The 13414-nt window shown below is 37.3% G+C and overlaps 1 protein-coding gene across 1 annotated transcript; it reads right to left on the bottom strand.

The window, feature by feature from the left end:
* Positions 1 to 630: 630 nt before the first annotated feature.
* On the bottom strand, positions 631 to 13268 carry ccdc57 (coiled-coil domain containing 57). Its single transcript, XM_059532587.1, has 20 exons — positions 12982 to 13268; positions 12218 to 12676; positions 12007 to 12115; positions 11033 to 11134; positions 10456 to 10613; positions 10295 to 10369; positions 9994 to 10194; positions 8863 to 9021; positions 7874 to 8036; positions 7520 to 7642; positions 6486 to 6657; positions 5970 to 6161; positions 5733 to 5833; positions 5281 to 5481; positions 5064 to 5120; positions 4406 to 4628; positions 3582 to 3727; positions 3174 to 3302; positions 2503 to 2686; positions 631 to 966 (listed from the first exon to the last, which is right to left on the bottom strand). The coding sequence occupies exons 2-20, from the start codon at positions 12613 to 12615 to the stop codon at positions 767 to 769; spliced, it is 3093 nt and encodes a 1030-aa protein (XP_059388570.1). The 5' UTR covers positions 12616 to 12676; positions 12982 to 13268; the 3' UTR covers positions 631 to 766.
* Between the last annotated feature and the right edge of the window lie 146 nt (positions 13269 to 13414).

The following is a 13414-nucleotide window of genomic DNA, read 5'->3' as shown; positions in this document are numbered from 1 at the left end:
ATTTATTTAAAGAATTTCAACCATTTTACAACGTTTAAACATATTTCCCTATACATGTTCATTGTAGAAAGGTATTCAAGTGATTTTACATATAAATAGCATTTTATTAGAATTTTGAATTTTTGTTGCATAACACAGAAGAGTCACATTAATGCACCATTTAGCTTTATTATGTCCATTATGCACACTATAAATTTGGTGTGAACAATACTGAGTTTACATTGTTTATATTGCTGTTCGTCTAACTGCTGGTTAGATGCAGAAGTGGCAGCACACAGATTGTGTTTTACCGGGTGTCTGTTGGCGGCGCTGTGGAGCCCCGGAGACACGTGAGACAGCGCATTAAATTTTGACGGTTAACAGTGAAAAAAAAACCTCACCAATCAGTGAGCGGAGGTGTGTAGAACCATTCAGTCAGAATTAATGCAAGGCTGTTGCTAGGAGATAGGGTGATGCCAGGACAATGCAGTGGGAGGAGTGGAATCCTGATGTTAATCATAACTGGAATTCATTAATAAATTGAAACTACATTATCTGTTCAAAAGACCACATATTGCTGGATCTGGATTGTTTTTTCTTATCATTATTAGGTGCTTCTTCTTTTTATTAAAAGAATCACATGCATATTGGTCATATTATGCAATCATTTATTAAAACATGTACAAAGGTACAAATAAAAAAAAAAATGGCATGATGCAAAAATGAACAAATAATAATGCAGCACTTAAATGAGACGGTTCTTTAAATGGAGTGACCCAAATTTATTTTAATTTTTTCCGTCTTTGATGTTGTAATTCCGAATCTTGCTCTTATTTCCAGCAGGGCGTGTCTGTTTAGCAGATGCAAATGTTGTCGGATTTTGTCTCTTCTTTTCCTGGAGTGATGCTTTTGTGCCCCCGACACTGACCGGAGCAGCAGGAGGCTGATTCATATCTGGGAGTCCTCCGTTTGCTGTAGCCATTCTACCTGAGAGCACAATATGGTAAGGGGTTAAATCTTTAATTTCACAACTGTAAAAATTAGCTGGTTTGATCCATGAAGCCAGTCATTACTTCAATCTTGAGAAAAGCACTTGAAAGAAGAGTGTTTCAGTAAAAAGACAGTATGTAAATGGGAAAATTACATGACTTTGTCCAGATCTATTTAGATATTAAATTATTAAAAAATAAAATTACTAGATAAACATATTTTTTATATAATAAACAATGACTTAATTCAGAAACTTAAGATTTCCTAAATGTCTTTTTGATATTTTTGGTAGTGCCTAAAGTCAATGAACCTTTTTGATACTTTTGCACTGATTGGTAGTGCTTAAAGTAAAAAAAAAAAAAAAAACACTAAGATTATTTAGAACTTTTTAAGAAAACTATTGCTTGAAAAAAAAACATTAATACATTTAATGATTAAACCACTTGATTAAACTATCAAGATTGTTATAGTAGAAAATAGTAAATACCTTTTTTCAAGAACAAGTCGAATACAAGATTACATTTCTATGAACCTGTGTTTCATATGTGTGTTTCAAATAAAAATTCATTTTTTTAAAGGCTTCTCTTTCTAATCCTCTCAGATATCCTTATTTGCCATTGACCCAAATAGAGGTCAACAACACTTGTTATATCGGATATTAGCATCTTAAATCTTTCTGACAGAGGTTAAAAAATCAAAACTCTTTACTTCTACATGTGACTGATGCTGAAATGTTCTCTAAGTAAATATTATTTAATATTTGGACTAAATGATGTACTATGAAGCAACGCTGACACTGAACCTTCGGTTGCAAGATCACAGAGATGCCACTGCAAGTACCTATTTCAGTGCCAAGGTTTTCAAATGATGCAAATGTCTGTCTAGGGTACAGAGAAGTAAAAATCATGGTATATTTTTAGCCAACTGGACTTTGTTTTCAATTTATTGATGACATTTGCCACCCCTCTAAATGGCTTCATCAGTTGTCTGATGAACCTGATGTACCACCATGAAGTGACCACATATAGAGCCTATTAATAGAGCCACAATAGAGCCTATTATGCCTGAATAGACCATTCTCATTCAAAATCAGCCTATCAGAATGGATCTATGCCAGTATAAGAAAAGGTCTGACTGGTTACAAAAATCAAATGGCTTTATTTTCTAATCAGCATTATGACCATAGATTGGGCAACTTTCATTTGGCGTTAAGTCCAATCATGCTGCTCTATCATGATTCCCTCAGTTCTCTAAGCTACTCTGATCTAATCTGATCCCTTGACAATTACACATGCACAAGAATGTGTACAGTACTCATTCAGCATGGCTAAACAGTCACTAAATTATATTCAGTTTAGTAATGAGAGGAGGACTACAGTAGAAGTTGCTCCATCATGTTTTTAGCTTACTAACTTGTATTTTGTTGCAGTCAAATGTCTCATTATGAGAACATAGCAGGCCCAATACAACACTTATGTTTAAATATAAATGGTCTGAAGATTGAAGTGGCTCATTTATGATTTTTCTGCTCACCTTTGTCCTCACTGTCACTTGTAGAAAACACAGAGGAACTCAAACCTTGATCCAACATCTTCCACACATTCTGTAGGGAATCATCAGTGGCTATGGATGACAACAGGAAGTGCGATGACCCGGGCAGTCGTACCGGAGCTTCAGATTGGTTCTGCGGAGGAGTGTTTTCTTTACTGCCCACAGACTTGAGGAAGGAACAGAGAAAAGGAGCTCAAACACTGAAACAACTACAACAGACTCACACTGTTTACAACCAATAAAATTACATAGACAACTCTTCAAAAATGTGGGGCCAGCTAGATTATGCTCACCAAGGCCACATATATTTAATCAAAAATACGTACAGTGAAAAATGTAATATTGTGAAATATTATTAATAAAATTTTCAGCAGCCATTAATGCAGCCTTCAGCGTCATGATTCTCCAGAAATCATTCAAATATGCTGATTTGGTGCTCAAAAAGCCTTACTTACTATTATCAATGTTGAAAACAGTTGTGCTGTTTAATATTTTGGTGGAAACTTTGAAACAGATATTTATGTAACATTATAAATCTCGCTTTTGACCAAATTAACACATTCTTGTCAAATAAAAGTATAACAGTAGTGTATGTGTAAAATATTTTATAGTATAAAAAATATATTTATGGGCTGGTGAAGATGTCATAGTACCTGGACTCTGATTGGAGGCTCCCATGGGTTGGCGGGTCTGCGTTTGTCTGAACTTTCGCTCTCTGAGAATTGGGGACGGACTATAATTGCCATTTTCTTATTCTGATCTCTTTGTGCATATTGTAGCTCCTAGAATGAGAATAAAAACTAATGTATTTAAATTTCATGCTTGTGTGATGTGTGATTATTATCAACCATGTATTTTCATACATCTGACAAAGAAGTGATCGCTGACTTTTTCCACACTCCACTGACCTTGACAAAAAATAACATTGCATAAAAGCGGTCTAAATTTTCACATCAGTTCATATACAGAGGCCAAACTGATTAATATGATGACATGTATTCTCTGTATCAATACAGAGAGAACGCTTTGATTGAACAATGTCTCAGTCATGTAGGAGTCACCTGAGTGGTTAGCTGGTACTGTAACTGTTCCAGGGTAGATAAGCGGCTCTTTGGCTGCACCCCATGCTCGGACGGAGAGGGTTCTTTTTCCACCAGACTTTGCTCTGGATCATTTGGTTTGAGAGTGATCTTTGAGTGCCGTGGAACTAAGAAAAAAATATATATATCAGAAATTTCTAGCATATTTCACTACTGATTGCAAAGAAACAACAAGAAACACACTGAAATAAACATGAAATTAAGCAGGAAAACTGAAATAGTATTTTCTTGTAAAACATGCTTGAATAATTAAGTTTTATTTACAAGCTTTAGAGGGCAATTTCACATAAATGTGATTGTTTGCATCCCTGATGTCCATTTCAGACAATCCATAACTTAAATGTCAATTTTGTCAGTAAATGCACAGGAAATATCAAACTGAGGATGTAGCAAGTAAAACTATTTTGATGTGCTGATATTCAGCAATGATTTGCCAGAGAATGACTTCTCAATGAGTAGTATAACTGATACGAATCAAGACAGAACACATAAAGCATGGAGAATTTCTGGGACAAATAAGCATTAAAATCTCTATTGAGAATCAAACTAAGGTTTCTTTAATCCCTTAGTAAAAACATGGATCAGTCCATTGTGATGGGCACCAGCATAACAATGAGTGGTGAATTATGGTTGTTATCCCCATGTGCCCACTCACAAAATAACAGAAGAGAGTTCTTTATATCCCTCTTGAGCCAGAGATAATTCCTTATATAATTCAAACCATTTGGAAATCTAGATGAATATACTACTGAAACCAATGATTACGCTTCAAAAGCGACACCAACCCTCCAGTCCTGCTTCTATCAGCTGCGCCCGTAGCCTGTTGCCCATTTCAATGAGTTGCCGTTTGTCCTGACTGAGGCTGGAGATCAAGCGTGCAGCCTGTTTGAGCTTTGACTGAAGAGTAGGAACATCACCCACGGCGCCCCCTCTGGCTGAACTCTGCAGCAGCAGCAGTTGCTGTCTCATGGAAAAGTTCTCCTCCTGAAGCTGCTTTACCATCTCACTCTTGAATACCAGACATACATTCTTGTTTAGGCAACCATAAAACATAATTCTGATATAAGACAATTCATGTCAGTAATACATCATATAACCACAAGAATGACACATAATACACATTATCAACTTTGCTCATAAACATTAATTAGGAGATATACTGTTCGGCCAGCAGTCCTAACTGCTGATACAGCTAGTGGGCAACAGCTGCTGCTTAAATTTGTTGATTATTCTGCCAGACATGACTTTGCACCACAAAAAACAAAATTCTATTAGCTCTCAAACAGTTGGGGATGAATTAAGAAATTTCTACAAGTGGGTAAAATTATTTCTATATCACTGAAATAATGTTTCTTATTAACTGTACTACAAAAGATTTTTATGGTGTGCATTATATTATATTATATTATATTATATTATATTATATTACATGCAGTGCTGTACCTTGTTAAGGACAATGGGCTCTCTCCTGCTTGCAAGGTCAACTTTTAGTGCTGACACCTGACCACAAATACATAGCAGTTTAATAAAGATAAATTGTAATTCAGAAAAAATATTAATCATCCTGTCTCTTTAAGACAGAAAGATCACGTCTTTTTTTGCACTTTTTTTTTTTGCTAAATAATTATTTAAAGTTAAATTCTATATACTTAAAACTTGCCTGGTTGCTAAGTGCAACAGTTTCTAGGTTGTGAAGCAAACTGCCTTTTTGGTACTCTTCTGCCTCCCGTCTCACTTCATTTAACTCCAGCTCAGTTGCTGCCACTCTTTGCTTAAGCCTCGCTTCTTCAGATGCTGCTGCCCTCTTGTGATTGGCCAGCTCCAGACGTAAGCTCTCATTCTCCATGTGTTTTGAGTGACACTGGAGAAATATAATCATATATACAGTATATATTCAATATAGCCAACTTTCTCTGTAACGAATCATGAAACGTCAGAGAAGAACAAACTTTTAAGAAAAAAAGCAACTAGAGGATGAACACCATGTATACTGTCTCTGTGATAACTGGTATGTGTGTGTTATCTGTTAAATCTATTCCATCTAAACAAGAATTGCATCATATTATGGCCTTCTAATTATTAGATGCCTGGGCAAGGGACTGAAATCATTACCTGCTGGGTAAGCTGTTCCACAGCAGACTCCAAATGAGCCAGCCTCACTTCCTGTTTCTTTAGAACAGCGGCATTGGCTACTTTCTCCACTCGCAGCCCACCTGCAAACAGTCTCCTTTAGAACACTGTGCTCCTACCAAAATCTCACTTCATCTCTTCTCCAGTGATGCACAGAAAACTCGTTTTTAACCAATCCACAATATACACAAAAAGTTTGAGCTGATATTTTTTAATTACCTATGGTCTCATTAAGTGATCTAATGTGGTTTTGAAGGTAAGCATTGTCAGGGGAAACAGGGAATGCAAGGGCAGGAATGCTGGCAGTATTGACAATCTTGGAAGATTCCTCTAACCGCTCCTCCAGATCACGACATTTGGCCTTTAGCTCCTGGATCTCTTTCTCCAGAGCGTGACTGTAGTCTGTAGTCCCTGAAATAGAAAAATTACTGTCATACAACTGGGTGGAGATTAAATGTTCTGACACAAATGCAAGTGATATACTACATGGACTACTTACAGTATCCTTGACACGATACTACTATGTAAGTGCATTACTGTACTGTGATTTAGAAGTGAACAAGAAGACAGACCTAAATAATTTCCTGTTGTATTTAAACAAAAATATTCTTTAAATTCCTAATTTTAATGAATATTTCCCAACAAGTAGGGGAATAAATTTAGACATTTCTGAAAGTGGTTCACTTCAAACTTCAAATCAAATCGTTTCCTTATTGGTCTGGAGACCCCTATTACCTGCAGTGCTGGGTTCTGGATTTGTGGTCTGACTCTGAGCTATGGGCATCTGCTGGATCAGGTTCTCCATATCTTTCCTCATTTCAGCCACCACTGCTCTGAGAGTGCTGTTCTGCTGCTGGAGTCTCCTGATCTCTTCTGATGGGAAACTGCTGCTGTCTACTGCAGATGCCTGAAGATGCAGTTCACATTGTTTTATGTTATGTAAGATGTTAATGAAACAATAAAATGATGGTATAAGCCAATTAGCAACCACTAGGTGGAGGCGGGAGATTGTGGCATGCTGACACACTTTTAAAGATCAGAATTTTAAATCAGTCCACAAGCTATTACAGGACTTATGGAATTACATTTGCTTCAATAAAAATGAACGAAACTTTATAAAACTGTACGTAACTTTTTCAGAAACTATCAAAAATATGCCATTACAAAAGAAGAGAAACACAATGAAAATGAAAAAAAAAAGAACTCAGCCGCACAAATTTAATAGTGAACTTTCACAGTAACATTCTGTGAGTGGCCAAGCATCTTCTACCAATATGCTATTTAAAGTCTCTTAAATGACCTACCAAATGGCTGACAGGGCAGATACGTACAGCTAAATGTGACATATAACTTCTGAATAGCTGTAATAGGATTGCACCTAGTGGATACGATCTATAGTTCTGTTTAATGAATGGATGAACAGACCTTAGATGAAATAAATGCTGTGGATGTTGAGGTTGACGCGGGCTGCTGTTTTATTTAAATAGTAATTTAAGCTACATTTTCTAAGCAACTACACAGACAATCCTCCAGAGGCGAGTTAGAGTCAGATGATTTGCTTCATATGCTGTGTGACTCCTACTCTTCTGACACTTTGGCATTAAACCCAGAGAACTGCTGGATGAGACACCCACCAGATCTTTAGCTGTCATCACACGACGTGTGTTTTTTTAAAAATAACCAAAGTACATTCTAAATGGTAATGGTTCCTTCACAGTATTATATATCAGTCTGAATGGTGTAACAGAGAAAGCTGTGTGTGGTCTAACCTGAATTCCAGTTAGTGCTGGTTTGGTTCCATGTAACGCCTGATCTCGCTCTACAGTGACACTTTTCAGCAGTGTCACCGTCTCCTGTAATTCTCTTTCCTTCTCTCTCAGCTCAGCAGTTATCTTAGAGCAGATACCAAAATGTAAAACATAACTCCCTTACAGAGACCAGCCTCAGAATCAAGTCCAGAAACACTAACTGTTTAGAAAATATAGGTCACAAATATAGGACATAAAATATATCTGAACTAACTTCAGAATGTTACAATTTTCTTTTTTCATGAAATTATTTTATTTTGAATATTTATTCTGAATACTTTTGTATTTTATCTGTCTGACTGTGCATCAGCTCACCTGGTCTCTGGCCTGTGTAAGGCTTTGGATGAGCTCCTCACTTCTCAGGTAGTGCTCAGAACGCACCTCTTCACAACGCCTCTCCCAGTCCAACTCCAGCTGAACTCTCTTCTGCTCCAATGCCTGCTCTCTCTGCAGACCACTAGACACCTGCTGCTTATACCTGACAGATATACAATTCATCTGAAGGACTGCTTTTTAAAAAAAGTAAATGTAAAGCAAATGTGGCTATACCTCAACCTAAACTGGCAAATTCACATACTTAGGGATGCACAATATATTATTTACTGGACAATATTATGTTGTGGTCAAATTATGTTGGAAAGATCATATTTAGGAGATGAATGCACACAAAAGGTATTGCATAAAGAACACTGAATGTTCAGAGTTTCTTAGACCAGAATTTCCTAGTTGGGGCATGTCAGTGAGTAAACATGTTGGATGCAATGGAATGCAAGATGTTCAATGGATGTTTAAAAAAATCTTCCTGATTTTTTGCTTTTTTTGTGTGCAATACCATCTTGCTCCACTGAAATGACTTGAACACACCTAATGTTATTATTCTGACTTCCCTATGCATTTAATACAGACTTTTCATGATGACTTAAATGCACCTTTTTTATTAATTTACTGGTATCAGCTTATATTTGATATTTAATTGTGCATGCTCATTTAAACTATATTTACATTTACATTGACTTTTTCATCATCAAACCCTTACATAGAGTTGATATTTAAAAAAACAAACACTAATTACTTAACACTGTTGAATGTAATCTTACATTTATATGAATTTTATAGTGTACATTATAAATACAATGCAATACAATTGTATTTTATTTGTAATTTATTCAGACAAATTAGTATTGTTATAATTAATATATTGGTGCATCCCTACTCTTACTTTTATTTCTCACAGTACAACACAGCTAATCAGTTTTAATGTTGTGTTAAAGGTATGCATTTATTATTCTCTTGTGACCTCTTACCTTTCTATATCCTCTTTACACCTTTCCAGCTCTGCTCTCACCTTGGCTTCTCTTTCCTCTGCAGAAAGCAGCTCTGTATCCTTGGCAACATTTTCTTTGGAGACCTGTGTGATGTAAGTATCCCAGCCAGATCGGGTTGTTTCCAGCTGCGTTCTGAGCCTTCGGTATCAAATAAGAGGTTCAAATTTAATGGGGATCTGGTTACAGCTGTGGTACCAAACACAACTTAAGGCTCTCAATCGAGTAGATAAGTCTTACAGTAGTCTTACCATGTTGTCGGTCTTAATCTCTGCATATGAAATGTACAGTACAGACCAAAAGTTTGGACACACCTTCTCATTCAAAGAGTTTTCTTTATTTTCATGACTATGAAAATTGTAGATTCACACTGAAGGCATCAAAACTATGAATTAACACATGTGGAATTATATACATAACAAAAAAGTGTGAAACAACTGAAAATATGTCATATTCTAGGTTCTTCAAAGTAGCCACCTTTTGCTTTGATTACTGCTTTGCACACTCTTGGCATTCTCTTGATGAGCTTCAAGAGGTAGTCACCTGAAATGGTCTTCCAACAGTCTTGAAGGAGTTCCCCGAGAGATGCTTGTTGGCCCTTTTGCCTTCTGTCTGCGGTCCAGCTCACCCCTAAACCATCTCGATTGGGTTCAGGCCCGGTGACTGTGGAGGCCAGGTCATCTGGCGCAGCACCCCATCTCTCCTTCTTGGTCAAATAGCCCTTGATGCCTTCAGTGTGACTCTACAATTTTCATAGTCATGAAAATAAAGAAAACTCTTTGAATGAGAAGGTGTGTCCAAACTTTTGGTTTATAGTTTATGAATGTTACATTATAAGCACAGAAAAATTAGGAGCAATTGTTACCTTGAGGTCTTGAATCTTAAACATGTTATATAATCCTAGTGCTCAGAAAGCCATTCGCAGGGACACCCACACATTTCCTCTCAATGTTTTTACAGTAATTTAGTCTTCAGCAGGAGCTGCAAAATGCATCTCCCATCCATTTACACAAACGGATCATTTAACATTTCATGAAAATGTACATCTTTATGCAATAAAGCTTAAGTATAAATAAACCAGAGAACATTTCTGCAGATAGCAATTTTGCGTACTCTTGTATCTGCTGTTCTCTGTGATGAAGGTCATCCGTATGGCTCTTTTGTCTCCTCTCCTGCTCCAGGATCATCCTGTCCAGTTGAGCCTGCATTTCTGAGATTTTCCCCCTCTCCTCGTGGAGCTCCCTGGCATGAGCCTCTTTCATGAGACCCAACGCATCCTTTTTCTCCCGAGACCTTCGTTCCAGTTCTGTGTGTCTGAATACATCAAATTTCAAAACATCAGAGCAAGACATGCTGGCCTACCCAGAGTAATCTGAGCACAGAAAGGTTCATGACCTCAATGACCTCCACTTACTTCCTGTTGTAGGCTTCTTGCTCTTTTTTATAATTGCTCTCCATTTGTTTTAGTTTGTCTTCAAGCTCTTTTATCCTGTAAAAAAGTAATAATGATCTTCATGATCTTTAAAATGAAAAAAAAACAACAGCTTTTTAGTTAACACACACATGGCAGCTGACCTAGAGTCTTTCATTGCAGTGGTGTTCTTTATTTCCCAGTCTCTGCGCCGGATCTCTTTTTGAGCCTGCTGGTGAAGTTCTTCAGCGGTCTGCAGGGCCTCAGCGGCCTGACTGTGAGCTTTGGCATGGACCTCCAGCTCTTTGCTCAATAGCTTTTCCTGAACAATAAAGATTAATAATAATAAAATTTTAAATGCAGATGATCATTCATACTATGGCAATAGAGTATGTGAACACCTATGTGCTTCCTACCAGCTTCTACTCATCTGGGAAGGCTTTCCAAATTAAGCTGGAACCTGACTGTGGGAATGTGGCCCCATTCAGAAACAAGTATAAGTTCAGGCACTGGCATTTAGATAATGGGGCCTAGCTCACGGTCAGTATTCCAATCCATCATTCATGTGGGTTTCAGTTCACCAACATACAGTACTTTAGGTCATGTAGTGACAAAGCGGTTGTTCTCAACCAAAAAATAAATAAAAATACAAATTTGAATCAAGGTTGACAACCACTGGTCAAAACGGCCCTGACGTCTAACATAAAGATTATAATAGGATTGATGTGGTAGGGTTCTTACTTTGAGCTCATGTGAGAGAACCACACTGTTCATTTCATCCAGCTTCAGATGGAACTCATGCTCCCGCTTCCTCATCTCACTGTCAAAATCTGCTATCATTTCCTGTTGTGGATTGCAATTTACAAGATTCACTGTAAGTGATACTGTTTAACCTAATAATGCAGGAAAAAAGATTTACCAAACCCTTATATGCCTATGCTTAAACAACATTTAAATGTCAAAAGGCAAGCGACAACAACATTGAACAACAATAATCTATTTTCAAACTGACCTCCAGCATAAATAGCATTGATTCACTGACATTATCTGTGATCCTTCACGGCCTTATCATTTTACTTTACTGAGTGAGGTGAGGATTGCTTTAGCGGTTAGTTGACATAGCTCAACAACTAAGAACTCCTGCCAGCTGGAATCCTTATAGGTCAGTGGGTTTACTTTAAATAACATGCAATGTCCTGGCACTAATCCCAGGACATCCACTTTGTAGATTAATTTTTTAGACCTGAAACAGCATAATAACTGTAAATACCCAATACAAATAAGATTTAAAGAGACTTCAATTTACAGGTTTGGACACAATAGATGTTTAGTCAATAAATGTAATCAATGTATTTTTTTATTCTGTGGACGTGTTATTAGTGTGTTGCTGACACCCGTGTGCAGACAGATGTTTTTGGCCATTACGTTGCATTTTGCAGTGTTTTTTTGAGCATCTTCTGCCATGAGCACTGTGCCATGTCTAGATAAATACAGTCCAGCTTTTTAAAACATATGACCCCTGTGTTTTTGAACACAACAAATGTGTCCTATAAATCTTTTTTTGTTGTTGTTGCTTTTATTAGGATAGGATCGTATGTAATGAAGTGGGAAAGAATTTGGGACGTCTGAAGCACAACAGCACTATATGTCGACGTGATGCCCACAAGGCTATTGGCATGACATGTGAACTATAAATCTTGCATTTGACACCATACCTGTTTTTGAAGCGCCAGCTCACCATCAGATTCTCTTATTCGCCGCTGGAGATCCCGTCTAAGTGTTTCATTTTCCTCCCTGAGTTTTTGAATCTCACTTTCCATCATGCTAAAAACGCAGAACAAATGTCATCAAAAATTCCACAAAAACCTAATTTAGAAATCAGTGTGAATGACCAAATATAGATGAGCCTGAAAAACAAAGTCATACTTCTGAACTTTTTCCAGTTTGACTCTATGCTCGACTCCCCTCTTCTGATATTGCACTTCAATGTCCTCCTTCGCCCTCCGCTGCTCCTCCAGGGCATCTTGAAGTTTTGCTATCTCAATCCTCAGCTCACTGACCTCTTCCCGCCTGGTACTCTCTTCCGTCCGAGCGCGGGCTGCCAAGGCATCATAGCGCTCCAGCTCTTTGTCCCTCTCCTCTAAGACACGTAGATTATACTTGAAGTCATCCCGTAAGCGGAGGAAACGATCTCTCTGGGTGGACAGCTCTGATGTGGCTTCATTTAAAGCAGTCTCCAGTTGTTGAATCCGCAAAGCCTGAAGCTCTTTCCATTCTCTTTCTTTACAAGCCAGCTGGGCCTCCAGGTCCACAGCTTCCTGCATGGTTACGACGCAGATGCTGAAAAACAGGGCACTGGAAAACTTGACATCCTGTTAAGCAAATCTGTAGACACAAGAAGCGATTATAAAATGTTTATCAGAATATGTTTATAAGCAAACGCTAAAATGAAACCCTACGCATCATATAAAGCCGTAAATTAGTTAAAAAGACATTTTAGGATTGCATAATAGCTTAAGTTATATCCTTCTTGATCCAAAAACAACTAACGGAGCTACAAGAAGTTAATAAATCATTATGGTTAACACAACAAGCAGAACTTCGCAACAACAAAAAAATAAATAAAAATAAAACAAGCTATTTTAAACCATTTCGACATAATTATTTAATTCAATAAAAACGTTATTTACCTTCATGTATAACGTTATATCAGCCCAAATATTAACGATGAGGCAATTATTGTTCAATTGTATGTTATTATCATATGTACAGATGTCCGGAACTGTGTAAACGTAAAAATACACAGCAACTACTCCAGAAAGAAGTTGTTGAATATGTCTAAAATAGTTTAAATTGAACGTTTAAGTCAGCTAAGCTAACTAGCTAAAAAGCATAGCTTAAGCTTGGCTCAGCGCCACTGCAGCTATCAGTGCTGCCATGGAAACCAAACACGTCTGCAGTAACTTCCGCTTCGACTCTGCCGGATGAATCTAGTTCTAGAATCTAGGTTTTTTTTTTTTTTTTTTTTTTTTTACAACTGAGCGTCATTTGCTTACTTTGAAAGACGGAAATTATGTGTTCATTTTCTGACGAAGCTCTATTTCTGGCAGGACTATAATTTCA

This window comes from Carassius carassius, chromosome 40 (genome assembly GCF_963082965.1).
Source record: "Carassius carassius chromosome 40, fCarCar2.1, whole genome shotgun sequence".
Taxonomy (NCBI): domain Eukaryota; kingdom Metazoa; phylum Chordata; class Actinopteri; order Cypriniformes; family Cyprinidae; genus Carassius; species Carassius carassius.
This window is presented reverse-complemented; position numbering and strand designations above follow the sequence as displayed.